This window comes from Pongo pygmaeus, chromosome 1 (genome assembly GCF_028885625.2).
Source record: "Pongo pygmaeus isolate AG05252 chromosome 1, NHGRI_mPonPyg2-v2.0_pri, whole genome shotgun sequence".
Lineage (NCBI taxonomy): Eukaryota > Metazoa > Chordata > Mammalia > Primates > Hominidae > Pongo > Pongo pygmaeus.
In genome coordinates this window covers 73,231,505-73,246,131 of record NC_072373.2, presented here as the reverse complement: position 1 = coordinate 73,246,131, position 14,627 = coordinate 73,231,505, and the positions used below count along the sequence as shown (strand labels likewise).

The 14,627-nt window shown below is 41.8% G+C and overlaps 1 protein-coding gene across 1 annotated transcript in view; it reads left to right on the top strand.

Moving 5' to 3' along the window:
- PAPPA2 (pappalysin 2) overlaps window positions 1-14,627 on the top strand; it is a 405,697-nt gene that overhangs the window by 243,187 nt on the left and 147,883 nt on the right. The window contains exons 6-9 of the mRNA XM_054455365.1: window positions 819-1,011; window positions 4,441-4,562; window positions 7,782-8,271; window positions 11,270-11,398. Of these exons, the coding sequence (XP_054311340.1) occupies window positions 819-1,011; window positions 4,441-4,562; window positions 7,782-8,271; window positions 11,270-11,398 (934 nt within the window). The remainder of the gene's footprint in view (window positions 1-818; window positions 1,012-4,440; window positions 4,563-7,781; window positions 8,272-11,269; window positions 11,399-14,627) is intronic.

Here is a 14,627-nt window from a genome sequence, read left to right as displayed (position 1 = left end):
TTGAAGGGAAGAAAGCGTGATGAGCTGATTCCGTCTGTCATCTTTCAAGATGTGTCTATCTGAGTTTCATTGCGGTGAATAATTCAGGTGCATCAGATGTGTAAACACCAGCACCTCTCCCCCATCAAGGGGCAGAAACACCAGACGATGCCATGCAGAGGGCAGAGCTCTGGAGGCAGCACCTTTAAAGTGGGAAGAGGAAACATTTAAGAAGCTGAGTGAGGCAGTATTTGAGTGGTGTGCTTTCACTGGAAAAGTTCCTGGCACTAAGAAAACTCCCTTTCCAACCCTATGCAAAATGTACCTGCTAAAGAGACTTTGCCAGATTCAAAAGTGAGGCTGAGACCACCATTCCCGGCCGTGCTGTCTCATTGGCATTTGGCTCTCTTTCCCCTTGAGCAGCTCCACTGAATACTCATTAACCTCTGCCAACGTCACTGGGCAATAAAGCAGGTGGCTGCAACTCCACAAACGTTCACAAGTGAAAAGGCCATCTGTTGAAACACTGCCATCTTGTGGTTTGCTGAATAAGCAACCATCAGCTCAGAGCAACCTGAGTCTCACCCTGGGCTGCCCAACTTTAAGGTCATGACCTTGCTTTAGATATGAAAGTGCTGCATCTCTGGTCTCTGTCTTCTCTTACCCTTTCCAGCTTAGACCCTTTCTGGAACAGATTGCATTTGTTCATTCATTCAACAAGTGCTCATTGAGCCTAATAAGTTAACTCAGCCATGAACGAGACACAAATTTATCCCTGCCTTGGTGGACTTGACGGGTTAAAATCTCCATCCCTTGTGCTACCTTTTTTGTCTCCACAGATGATAACTGCACTGACAACTTCACCCCTAACCAAGTGGCCCGAATGCATTGCTATTTGGACCTAGTCTATCAGCAGTGGACTGAAAGCAGAAAGCCCACCCCCATCCCCATCCCACCTATGGTCATCGGACAGACCAACAAGTCCCTCACTATCCATTGGCTGCCTCCTATTAGTGGAGTTGTATATGACAGGTGAGAGAGGCACTGGCTGTGGGTGAGCTGGTTTATTTCTCTGTGGCATTTCATATGAATAAGGGGAAGAATATGAATCCAGGGGAACTCCAATTTGGAACTATAAATGTGTGCACCACTGCTCAGAGCTGCTGTTCCAGCCTGCTCTGTTCTCGTTGCTTTAGCAGAACTCATGGGCTCTCTTGTGAGCAGTGGCTCATCTTAAGTGCTCACTCCCACCTCAGAGAGGCCTGGAGAGGCTGACCAATGTGACAGGGATAAATTGGCAGAACTGAGAGGGCATCTGCCATTTGTCTCTGTCAGCTGTTTCTCTGTGGCATGAGGGTGGAGTGGCAGCTTGCCACTTGCAGAGTGGTGTGGGGGGAGGGATTACAGCATGCTTCTCCAGGCACTTCTGGGTGTGGGTGGATGGTAGTGTGCCCACTGCCACAAGCTGTGCATCAGAGGGCGTCCCTGACTTATGTGGGTGCTTCTGACACCTTCTCAGCCTCCTGTGCCTCCCCCTCTTAAGGCCACTATCTTATGGAATTGTCATCCTCCGCTTATTTTCCTACCTGCCCCACTTGACTGGCAACTACTGGGGGAGGCAGGATGATTTTTTGTCTCTTTGTCTCTTGCCCTGCCACAACAGACACCTAATATGTGTATACTGAAGAAAAGCATTACACCTAAAACTAACTTTCATTCGTCCTTTGCATATTGGTTTGAAAGAATAACAGATAAATTTTTGTAGAAAGGAGAGAAAGGTGGGAAAATGAATGACATCTGATAATTGGTGAGGGATGGGAGAATGTGGTTTCACTGAGAAGGACCAGAACCCCTTCTGTGACCTGTGCAGACTGACCTCTTTCAAAACCTACTGCTGTATTCTGAATGACGACAGTCCCTTATCTATTGGTTGCACTATATGTGAAGTGTTGTGCTAGGTATTTTACTTGCACTTGTCTTATTTAGTCTTTGCAGTAAACACAGTTCCTGCTAAATAAGTGAGAATTCTGAGGCATAGAGAAACATACAGTGGCAAGCCCAAGACCCCACAACTGACTGGAGGTGAACTCGGGAGTCCAGTGGAAATTTAGGAATAAGGAACACAGAATGGATGATTTCTTTTAATTTAGAGCATTCTCATTTAGCACATCTCTTCTTTGCACCACACTTTCCCTCTGGGTGTCAGGCCTCAGCTAAAGAGAAGGGTGTCGCTGGAGCAAGTTTCCGTGCCCTTCAGTTTTGCTGAAAGCCTAGGGAGAGAGGCAAGAGAGAGACGGGGATAGGAGGAAGCTGGTGAATCCTCTTTCACAGTGGTATTTCAACCTCTTGGGATTTTGATACCTGTCCCTGATACCTTGATACATACTTAGTGTGTGACACCACTTAGACCTCACAACCCTACAAAGTAGTTTCATGGTCATCAGCGCCCAAACCCTTATGGGCTCTGTTTGTGAGTCAGCACACATCTATGTGATGTGTGTGAGAATCATCTTCCTGCAAGTGTGACCTTGTGCAGCTTTGGTCGAACTGCCTGAACAGCAAGTCCTCTGTGGGTGTGTGCAAACCAGAGTTTTACATCCGTTTATGTAACACATGTAAACAATTTAATCTTTGAATTCTCTCTCTGGTACAAACGTTACGATAAAGCAGACATCAGTACAGGCGTGCTGAGAGTCTGTTGGCAGAAAAGCCTGCAATTTGCTTCCTTTTCTCAGCTAGGTGGACTACAGTTTTGAGACCTCCCAACATGTGTGTCAGGGGGACTCACGTCACATGCCCAGCGATTTGTGTCATGCTTGGAGTTGTGTTTACTCCACCCCAGCAGGTATTTGGAACCCTTATGTCAGAGAAGAGCCCCAGCTACGCACTTAGCAGCAGCCCCGGAAGGGCCAAGTGCATCAAAGGAATGAGCTTTGGAGTTTTGTTCACGTTAGAAGTGAGTGCTGATTGGAGTCAGAGGTTGGATCTTAACTACACCTTTTAGTTTCCAAAGTACTGGACACTCAGTGGTGTTTGGGAACTTGCTCAAAGGAATTAAGGAACTTGTTGTGACCTTAGGCAATTTACTTAACCTCTCTGAGCCTGAGTTTTCTCATTTGTAAACACGAGGTTATTACAGGAATTAGAAATCATTTATGAAAAGCACGACATAGCGGCACAATGCCAGTTATGTGAGGTACTTCAGAAATGGGAGCAGCTGTCATAATCATTACTTTTATTTTATAATACTATTTTTCTGGCATATTACAAGATGTTATTGAGACCCTGACTTGATGCCTCCATTTTCAGATGCATCATTCACAAGTGGGCTTCTAAAAAGATTCTAAGCATCAGAGGCAAGCCCCATGAAGTGACTTACCATTATTATGTTGCTATTATTTTGTCTACCTCTTCCAGTTACCTCAGTTATAGTACTTGTAGAACTTTCATAAACTGTATTAATCACCTCATGGATATCCATAAAACAAGCATTCACAGAGGGACTGCTGGGTCCAATCCCTATGCTACCTGCTGGGAATATAAACAAGAATAGAGCTTGGTCTGGACCTGCTCACAGGCAGAGGAGAGGAAAGAATGTGAATGGAAATTCTCAACACCACATAGCAGAGCCCTAAGAGAGGAGCTAGCAGGTGCAGTGGGTGCACAGAGAAGGGAGTACTGGTCACTCAGAGGAGAGAGGCTAAGTGCTACTGCAGAGTTTACACTTGAATGGTTCTTGAAGGGTAAGTAGGAGTTTGCTAAACAGAGAAGCTTGGAAAGGCTATTTGGCAGCAGAGAGAACAGCTCAAGAGCATGTTGTATTTGTGGAATGGTGATCTGTTCATTGTGCTGGAAATATAAAACTCAGAAAGGAACTGCAGTAGGTGAGGCTGGAGCTAGCTTGTGAAGGGCCTTGAGTCGTGATAAATAATTTGGATATATCCCCAAGGGCAATGGTGAGCCAAGAGACATTACATTTCACCTGACTTTTATTTTATGTAAGTGATTTAAAGTAGGGAGCTTAAAACATAAGGACACATATAGCTAATAAGTTTATGTGGGAAATTATTGTCTGTTTTAGTGGGGGAAATTCAAGGAGCCTTTGAATGACTTGAGAGTCAATGTAGAAGGGAGTTTTATGTTGAAAGATTCAGATTTTAATTGTTTGGTGTTTACTGTTCCTAGGACAGAAACTGCCCACTTTCATCTCCACAGGCCTCTTTTATGACTTAGTTAATTTTTTCTGCTTCATGATCTTGAAATTTTCATATCACTGAATTTTGCAAAGATGAGGTCCACACAAGAAGAAAGGATTGAGATACAGTTGTTCTTAGTTATTCTCTAGGTCCTTACTAACCATCAACCCCTCTCCTCCCCACACAAAGGTCTTTCTAATTTTCTTATCCCAACTCATCTGATGGACTCGCCTCATCTCCCATCTCCATCCCTTTATCTCCCCAGGGCCTCAGGCAGCATGTGTGGCGCTTGCACTGAAGATGGGACATTTCGTCAGTATGTGCACACAGCTTCCTCCCGGCGGGTGTGTGACTCCTCGGGTTATTGGACCCCAGAGGAGGCTGTGGGTAAAGTACCATGACATTTTTTCTTTATACCCTGGTGACCACTGAGGATGGGGGTGGAGGTAAAGAGTGGAGTAGTGACATGGTGAGAAAAAGGCAATGTATGTGTGTGTGTGTGTTTTGCTGGATATCTTTAGGAGCTGCCTGGTGCCACTGTGTACAGAATGTCCCATATGTGCCTAACATGGAGGCCCCATGGCTGTGGTGAAGCAGAGATCAGCATATAGGACAGAAGGATGGAGAAGTCAGCTGAACTCAGGGTGTGACTTCAGGGTGAGATAGCTGGGAGGTGTAGTGTTACGTGTGCCTACTGGTCCTTGGAGCAGCCATGCCATGTGACAGTGTAAGCTGACCTCTTACTCCTCTATATCAGGAAACACACCGCAGAGAACACTCATGCACTGGCTGAGCAAGTCTGGTTGGGGGTGGGGTGACCACAGAGAACACTCATGCACTGGCTGAGCAAGTCTGGGTGGGTGTGGGGAGACCAGGTGTTCCACACTGACTGTTCTCGTCTGTGCTATTTTATGAGTCTATTAATCACTGGTACTGGTTGTGCTTTGGATATGATCTGAGCTAGGCTCCAGGAAAGGGAAAATATTTTTTGTTGTCTTTTTTTCTGTACCTCCCCTAACTTTTCAAACAGTCACACATTCACTCACATATGTATATTAATGCGCCTAAGACAAATTACAGCACGAATCTTTTCCCAGTTCAAGTCAGAAAATACTGTTGACAGGATTTTAGCACCTCCTGATGAATGGCTTGACTTCTTCCATCATCATCATCTTTAATGTTTACCTAATTATCATCTTTTTTCTTTGCCTTTAAAATATTTATTAAGACACTAGAAACAATTAAATAAGATGTGTTGGACAAAGTCTTATTTGAATTAATCTGCAGTCTTGATTGTGACATGAAAAAAAAAAGAGAATATTGATCTGAGAGTCTACAGTATCTGCAAGATATCATCCTGGGCTCCCAGTCATTCAAGTGACAGGGCTTCATAGATAAATCTGGAAGGAGACAATTTACTTGATTGATTGTATATGACTTTTTTCAAGTGAGAATTTTCAGGGAAGAATGGAAAGTGAGTATAAAATTTACTGCATTGGACTCTAAACAGAGATTCGCATTTCATAAAGGGCCATTTTGTGTGTGTGTGGCAGTCTGTCCTGTGCTGGTGTTTTAATGCCTGTTTGATTCCTTGACCTGGTATTTTTTTCTTTTTTAATTCTAGGGGGAAAAATCAGTTATCTGAGAGAGGTAAAATGAATTAGAAGTTCTAGGTTCTAATTCTTGTATTGTGTCTTAAGGCAAACCAAGTCAACTTTTAGGGCTTCCATTTCGTGCTTTAACATGAAGTCATAAAAACTTTTTGACTGGCAGTGCTGCTGTTAGGTTGATTTCCAAGGACCTTTATTCTGCTAGTATTGGGGGCTGAATAATAATATAATAATAATTATGAGACAAACTGAGAAGTTTTTAGGACTACTAACATTGGACTTCACAAGCATTAATTCATAAATCATTAATGAACTAAGTATATATGATTAATAAGAAATACTGGTCTTTGCTTTGAAAAGGTGAAGAACCAGGTCATATTTAAAATATACACTATAAGAGTAATCTCTAACAGAGCAGGCACAAACACATGTATTTGTAAATATGTCTAATGAACACTGCTTAACCACCAACTATTTTCTAAATGCTATGGGGATTAGAAAACTAAAACAGACATATTCCCTGCTTAAACATCATCTTCATGGTGAGAATTTTCTGGCTTCATAGCCTAAAATAGCTCCCAGCCTCACCTCATAATTCTGTATTCCCCTATATTCCTCCACTTGTCTTCACAGATATCATTACTACGTAATATTATACTTTATATTCCTTTATATATTTATTGTTGCGTCTATCACTTTATTGTAACATATAGAAAGGCAAGACTTTTGTCTCTCTTGTTCACTCCTCTATCTCTAATACCTCGATTAGTTCTTGGTGTAAAAAACTACACTACCAATTTTTGTTGAATTAATGAATCAACTCATAATAAATGAATCAACCCACAATATAGGCAAAAAACAATAAAAACCATAAGATGCAACACACCACACACACAGACAGTTGCACACACATATTTTTGAAATTAATAATATGTGTTTCTATTTCCTGCCTGCAGTTTCTCCCTGCAGCTACTTCCCTGCTCACACATACCTGCACTGAAAGGGAAATTGCAATGTTTGAACTGGTTTTCTCTGGGCTTTGGGACATAATTTATTTTCCAAATTTTGAAGGGCTAAATACTTCTACTTTGGTAAATGTAGATATTTAATTTCTCTAGAACATTGTGTAGATCTACACTGCCCTAGTAAGGCGGGGCTAAACATTATCACTTATTTTGTAAAAGAGGAAACTGAGGCATAGAAAGATGTGCCACAGCCACTCAGCTAAGGACACAGGAGGGCTGACTCTGCTGGTTCTCGATTCAACACTCTCTCTTCAACTCCCCTCACATGACAGAAAAGAAAACCATTTGGGTAGATTATTTCCATGGAGCTGACTTTCACAGATTCGTGATATTTGATTTTTTATCATTACATTTTTATTCGGCTACTGAATCTTCATTTTTTTCTCACTCCATAATATGTGTTTATATTTCCTGCCTGCAGTTACCTACCTGCTTACACATACCTGAACTGAAAGGGAAATTTCAATGTATGGTTTTAAAGTTCGTCTAACCGTCAGTTGAAAGGATTGCCAGGGTGGGATCTTAGGGAATGAAAGAAGTTTTGTGAAGAGCCCTACAAAGATTGCAGTGACAGAGTGAAATCATTGGTCTTCAGAAGCATTAATTTATCATAAGTTATGAATGGACTAATCACATGTAATTCTCTGCTCAAGGATTCTTTAAGGACATGACTTCTCTGCATCAGCCTCATGTTTCCACCTAGGATCTGGGTTTCTCCCTTCCCAATTCCTGGTGGGTTTCCTCTTGCTAAGGGCACCATGTACAGGGATGGGGTAACAAGAGTGTAATGCTTTTTACTTTTACACCTTTGTTCTTACTAGTACTTAAGATCTAACCTGCTAAGATGGCCAACTTTTTACAGGAATTCTAAAATTTCTCTCTGTAGTTCCTCTTTCTGGCTGCTAAGGGCTACTCATTTTCTGACTTTTAATGGCTGCTACTGATGTATCTTTCTGCTAATCTCCCCCCAGGGCCCCCTGATGTCGATCAGCCCTGCGAGCCGAGCTTACAGGCCTGGAGCCCTGAGGTCCACCTGTACCACATGAACATGACGGTCCCCTGCCCCACAGAAGGCTGTAGCTTGGAGCTGCTCTTCCAACACCCGGTCCAAGCCGACACCCTCACCCTGTGGGTCACTTCCTTCTTCATGGAGTCCTCACAGGTCCTCTTTGACACAGAGATCTTGCTGGAAAACAAGGAGTCAGTGCACCTGGGCCCCTTAGACACTTTCTGTGACATCCCACTCACCATCAAACTGCACGTGGATGGGAAGGTCTCGGGGGTGAAAGTCTACACCTTTGATGAGAGGATAGAGATTGACGCAGCACTCCTGACTTCTCAGCCCCACAGTCCCTTGTGCTCTGGCTGCAGGCCTGTGAGGTACCAGGTTCTCCGCGATCCCCCATTTGCCAGTGGTTTGCCCGTGGTGGTGACACATTCTCACAGGAAGTTCACGGACGTGTGAGTTTGGTAGCATGACTATGGGGCTTCCTGGGGCTCTGGGGGTGGGTTTTGTTACTTTTTCCCCACTTTTTAATATTCAGCCATGCTCTTAGTTGGAGGAATGTTTAGACTTTCAGAGGGGATTTTACTGTAAAGTGGCATATCTGAGGTAAAGAAAAACACTTCCCAGAAAGGGGCAAGCAGGCGTCTGATTGCTGATGCCATCATCATGATTATGGACAAAACAGGTTAGTGTATGAGATGTTTCAGTTGAACTGAACATAATTGCCACAAATAAGTTGATCAGAATCAGATACTCCTGTCTGGTGACAATTTAATTTCTGATTCTTTGCTTTAGCTGTCTGATCATCTGCCACAGATCCCATAACATTTATAAGGTATAGTCAGTTCTTCTATTGCTATGCAAGGAGGCCAAGGGCCTGGCAGATGAGACGATACACTCAGTTCCATGACTCATTCATGATATGCGTTTCATTCTTTCCCCTTCTCTCATTTTCCCCCCCAACACCCCATCAACCAACTCTCTTTTATCTTTCTCTTCCAGCTCTCCTCTTCCTCTTAGTTCTGTCTTTTCTTCCTACACTTAGTGAGTTCTACTATGTTCCTGGCACTGCATGTTCAGTGCTGGGGGCACAGACTAAGATGAGGTCCTTACTTACAAAGAACTCAATATCTGGAGCAGGAGGCTGGTACCTCCAAAGGCAAATTCTCTTGACCTCATAACCTTCTTTGGAGACTGCCCTGAGGGCAGAACTAGGGCAAAACAAAGTTTTATCAGAGATGCTGTCAGTTAGTTTTTGCTGCATTAGAAATCATCACAAAAGGTAGTGGGTTAAAACAACAAACATTATTTCTCATGATTCTATGGGTAGGTTGGGTGTTGTCAACTAGAGTGACTTGGCTGGCACTAGATGGCCCAGGATGACCTCCCGCACAGCTGAGACAGCTGGCATGGCTGGGGAGATGAGGGCCTCTTTCCTCATGGTCTCTCAAGGCCTGGCCTGGGCTTCTCATGGTAGTGGAAGGGTTTCCAGCAGCAGAGAGGGCAAGCCCCAAATGCTTACACTTTTCAAATCTTTGCTTTATGTTATTCATAATAATGTTCCACTAGCCAAAGCAAGTCACACAGCAATTTTAGACTCAATGGGTGGCAAAATAAACCCTCCCTTTTGATGAGAGAGGCAGCAAAGTCACATGATAGAGGGGAACATTGGGGACAGGGTAGTCATTCGGCAGTCTAACATAGCTACAGAACAAGTAGAGAAAAATGTCCACCTTGAGCTTCATTACATTTTTCTTCCCATATTTGCTCTGTCAATTAAAACTAGAAGATAGTGAAATGACCAAAAAGCTAACACAAATGCAAAGGTAGCTTTAAAAAGAAAAAAGATGTCATTTTGAACTTCTTATATAAGGCAGTTAAGATGACATTTGTTATCTAATTTGCTACACACACACACACACACACACACGTTTAAGGCCAATAATATCTCATTTTGTAGATGAAAAATCTGAGGCTTAACTTTGATTTGGTTCAATAGCTAGTAAATAGCAGAATTGGAATTAAAATCCAATTTTTCAACTGGATCTCATTTTGATCCTCTTGCTTCAGTAACACTCTGCCTTTTACAAACTCAGATCCTGGAGGGCTTGGGCTACCTGCCGCTGAGTTTTTCCTCAAGAAAAGTAAACACATGCCAATGTTTCCATCCAGTCCTTTCCCCAGCCACAGAAAAGTGTGAAGCTTTTATGCATGGCTGGACAAGCAGTCTGACAGAAACCGCCTTGTAAAGGGAAACTGTCAGCATTGATTAGGATATAAAATTGGTTTTGCTTTAGAAATATCTGGCATTCTCATGAGAGGTTTGCTTCCCTGGGGGATGTGGGGGTAACTAATTTGGAAATTTAAAAGACTTCAATATCTAGGTTTCTTTTCTATTAAAATGCTTAAAAGCCAGCACAGAGGTTTTTAAAGGTGTTTTTGAAACCCTGAGACATTTCCTGGTTGCTGGTTGCTGCATCAGCTGAGGGAGTGGAGGCTTTGTGGGTGAGTTGAAAAGTCTGTTAAAGAAGAGAGAACCATGGCAGAATACCGATGGCAGCCACTCACGGTAGTCCCAGCAACCCTTTGAGATCCTGTTTCACTAAGTAACTCCCATCCTAGCTTGACTTTGGTGGTAGTTTTCCAATTAGGGCAGGCACTGGGCAAAATTAAGATGAAGGCAGATTTTGTCTTTGGTACCAGAAGCTCCCCTTCTTGAGCCCTTTTCCTCTTCTCAGTGTCTTGCCTTTCACCCTCACCACACAATCAGTGCACCCAGGCTCTAGAGAGAGTCCGACAAGCTCCTTTCATCTCTAGGGTCAAAACTGATACAACTCCATTCCTGATACCTACACACTTTAATAGATTTGGAGGTGGGGAGTTGTTTAATGCATTTCTAATTGTGGAACTTCTTGCTTCCCCCAAATTGTGACAAAAGGTGTTCCTACATGGTGTTATGAGACAGTTGATCTTACTCCTAAGTATTCAGTCTTCTCAAGACAAGAATTCTCTTGAGAGAAAACTACAATCGCAGACCCAAGAAGGGGGCCTTCCTGAGCCCAAACTCTGAAGCTTTCATGTCCAGTTTCTTTGATTACTTTGATGATACAGAAGACTGGCTTTTAAATAGTTTTGTTTTGTTTTAACATGGTAAAAATGCACTTGAAATACCATCTTCCTAGATTGACTAGGACTGTTCAGTGTTAACGCAGCAAGCGTTCACTGCGCATTTACTCTGTGCAACGCACAGGGGATACAGAAATAATTATGGTTTCAAACCTTCTGGTGCTCGGGAAGACTGTGCCCTGATCATTGTTTTAGACAATGCAGCATATGTTTAACCTTTATGTTTACCATAATATTTCCCTTCAACTACTGCAAACCATCAACAAAGGACCCAGGGCATGCCTCATTTTGTGGCTGTAGTGATCATAAACCCTTTGGTTTCCACAGGGAGGTCACACCTGGGCAGATGTATCAGTACCAAGTTCTAGCTGAAGCTGGAGGAGAACTGGGAGAAGCTTCGCCTCCTCTGAACCACATTCATGGAGCTCCTTATTGTGGAGATGGGAAGGTGTCAGAGTGAGTATTTTGTGTGTGTGTGTATGTGTGAGCAGGGACACTGTTCTCTGAACAGAAGTTTCAGGAGTTTGACTTGTTTTGGAAATGTAGGGAGCAAGGCACCATTTGATTCTAGTGTTGAAATTCTAAAATCTGGGACTTGGTTGTGTCAGGTCTTGAGATCTGGCATCTCTACATAGTTATGGAGGAACCCACTTTTACTTATAGCTAACCCCAGAGTATTGAGGTATTGAGGCTGGTTATCTGGGGGCCCCTTTTATGGCCTCAGCAAGCAACTGCTGGACATTGATTCAGGGAAGGAATTTATGCAGAAGAAGGTTATTCATCAAATGATGCTGAAAGAGGATCTCTTTTGAACAAATGGCCTATTCTACTAACGAGGTGTGTGATCTGAGGAAATTCAGTATAGCTTTCGGATCTTCAGTTTCTCATGCAACCCTTAGTAAAATTGATAACAATATAATTTCCAGCTATTCTGTAGGCATCACCAAGGTAGAAATGGAATCACCCTTTCTGTTTCTTAACATACCGTGTTACTTTTCTTGTTGCTCTTTTGTGATATTAGCATAGAGGACTAATTAATTCATTTTGGTTTGCCTGGGACTTCCCTGGTTTTAGCACTAAAAATACCAAGTCCCAGGAAATCCTGGACAGTTGATCACCTTACATCAACCTAACTTTAATGCTCATCTATTTGTTACTTATATAAAGCTGCTGGGATGAGGAGGCTGGAAGCCAGACACTGTGATTTGTCTTAGATTTTGCATCCTAGTAAGATGGGTTATTATTATTTTCCCAGACCAGGTGAAAATATATCGTATATTGAAGCCCTAATAGGAATCAATTCTGTAGCCTTTCTTGGGATTCCATCCCATCATTTAGCAGTGGCTCAACATTGTTAATCTCCTCAATCTTTTAAGATCCTGAAACTATAGTGAGTCTATTCCTTGTCATAGAAGTATAAACACTAAAATGTTCCCAGCCCTCGATAATATGTGGAAGCCATTGAGGTCACCTCAACCTTGCTCACGTGCTGTCCCTTGCTACCTAACTCAGCCTGCCACCTTCCCTCCTTCACTTCAAATCAGATTTCTCCCTGGGATGCTTCACATTGCAGAGGACAAGTCCACTTGACACTGTTGTTGTTTTCTCTGTTTTGGTTGCTTCATTTTAAACCTGAAGCCCACCAGTTAATGTGCTGGGGGGCTGGGTGACCACTACTACACTGGCAGGACCCTCCTTGAACAAAACACTCTGCCCTCTGCCCTAGTGTCTTCCAAGGCAGCTGTCTGATGGTGGCCACCCTGCAGCCCCAGGGTGCCATTTCTCCCTGGAGGATGTGGGGCTAAAAGGGGTGGAGGGCTCTTTCCCTATCCTGATTTTGCACATTCTCTCACGTGCCTTGAAGCAGCTTCATCTAAGGCAGTACTGCTTGGCTAGTGGGTCCCACAAGGTTACTTATCAAAATGTTCCTTGAAACTTCTGCCTGTGTTTTCTTCTCTGTGTAACTAGCATTTCCATCCAATGGGAAGGTATGTAACTCCAAATCTGGCTTGGCCAAACGCACCACATTACACATAAAACAAGAAGAAGCCATACCAATCATTTGATCACTTGGATATCACTTGTCAATAGGACCACCAAAACAAGCACAATGCAGGGCCCTGAAATTATAAACAGTATTCATATAGAAGTTAATCATTTCAATCCGTGCTGTTCAATATAGGAGCCACCAACCATAGGTGGCTCTTTTTGCCTTTAAAATATACCAGATGCAACTAAAAAACGGAATACTTAATTTTATTTAATTTTAAGTAATTTATATTTACTTTGAAAACCAAAACTCAATTTGGTTATTGGAAAATCTTCAAGTATATTTGGAACAACTTGGGCAGGTAAATCTAATGTTTCAACTATAAATTTTATAAAATCTAAATACAGATCAAATAGTTGAATTCAAATGTGTTGTAAGTGAAAAATACACACTAGATTTCAAAGACAGTATGCAAAAATAATGTAACATGCCTCATTTTATACTGACTGCAGCTTGAAATAATATTTTGAATATCTTGGGTTAGGTAAAATATATTATGAAAACTAATTTTACCAGTTTCTTTTTACTTTTTAAATGACTACTATAAAAATTAAAAATGTGGCTTTCATTACAGTTCTGTTGGGCCACATGGCACAAGATGATACATAGCATGCTTATATTGATTGTTTAGATTATCTTCAAAATGAAAATATAAAGTTGCCGACCTCCAAGATTATTCCTGGACCCCTTGTAGCAAAACACAGATGAAGGTTAATCCTCTCTCCATAAATAAGCACATTAAGGCATAAAGTATTTGGAGACTTCTTGGATATAGCACACATTTAATTAGGTCCCCAGTACAGTCTCTTTTCATTGAACTGCATTGCATTTATATAGAAAAATGATTTGAAGTTTCCTTAATTTCTTCAGTTATGTTGTTTTTATATCACTTTTAGCCTTCTCCACTTCCAGCTTGCCATTTAAAATATGATTACTATATCACTGTATTCATAGCATACATTTAATTCATTTTAAACCATTCTCATTTTTAATTATTTAATCTTTCATTCATCTTAGTGAGGCATACTTTAAACAATAGATTAGAGCTATTTATGATGTTCTGGGTCTGAAAACACTTTAACATTCCAAATCCTTTATCTACTGCGTTAAAATATATGTCCATTTTGAGCATGAAAAAAGTCAAGGAGAAAAAAATGGTAATCCTCATCCATTTTGCAATAGCCAAATATTGGTTCTTTCATAGGAGCATCAACCCAAACTTATTTTGTTTCCATGAATTGCTTCATGTCCCTCTCACTATAAACTAACTCCCCCACCTCAATTCAAATTTTGTCATCTGTTGCATTAGCATTTGAGGTTGGAAACAAAAACATTTTTCTTCTCTTAGCATTTGTTTCTTCCCTGCAATATATGTTAGCTGTCACCAGGTGGTAGTAGGGAGTAAAGACAGGGACCTGAGCCCTAAGGATGCCCTAGATGGGCTGCTTGAGTCTCTGGGTATATGAACAGGAGATTGAATTCTACAAAATCCTAATTTTTATAACAACTGCACCTTTATGTAACAAAACAATGAAAGCGTAAAGAAATACCAGATAAAAATGAATAAATGAAACCACACAGACAGGCAGGCTTTCTTCTTACCATCATCAGCTCTTTTAAGCCTTTATTCATTAT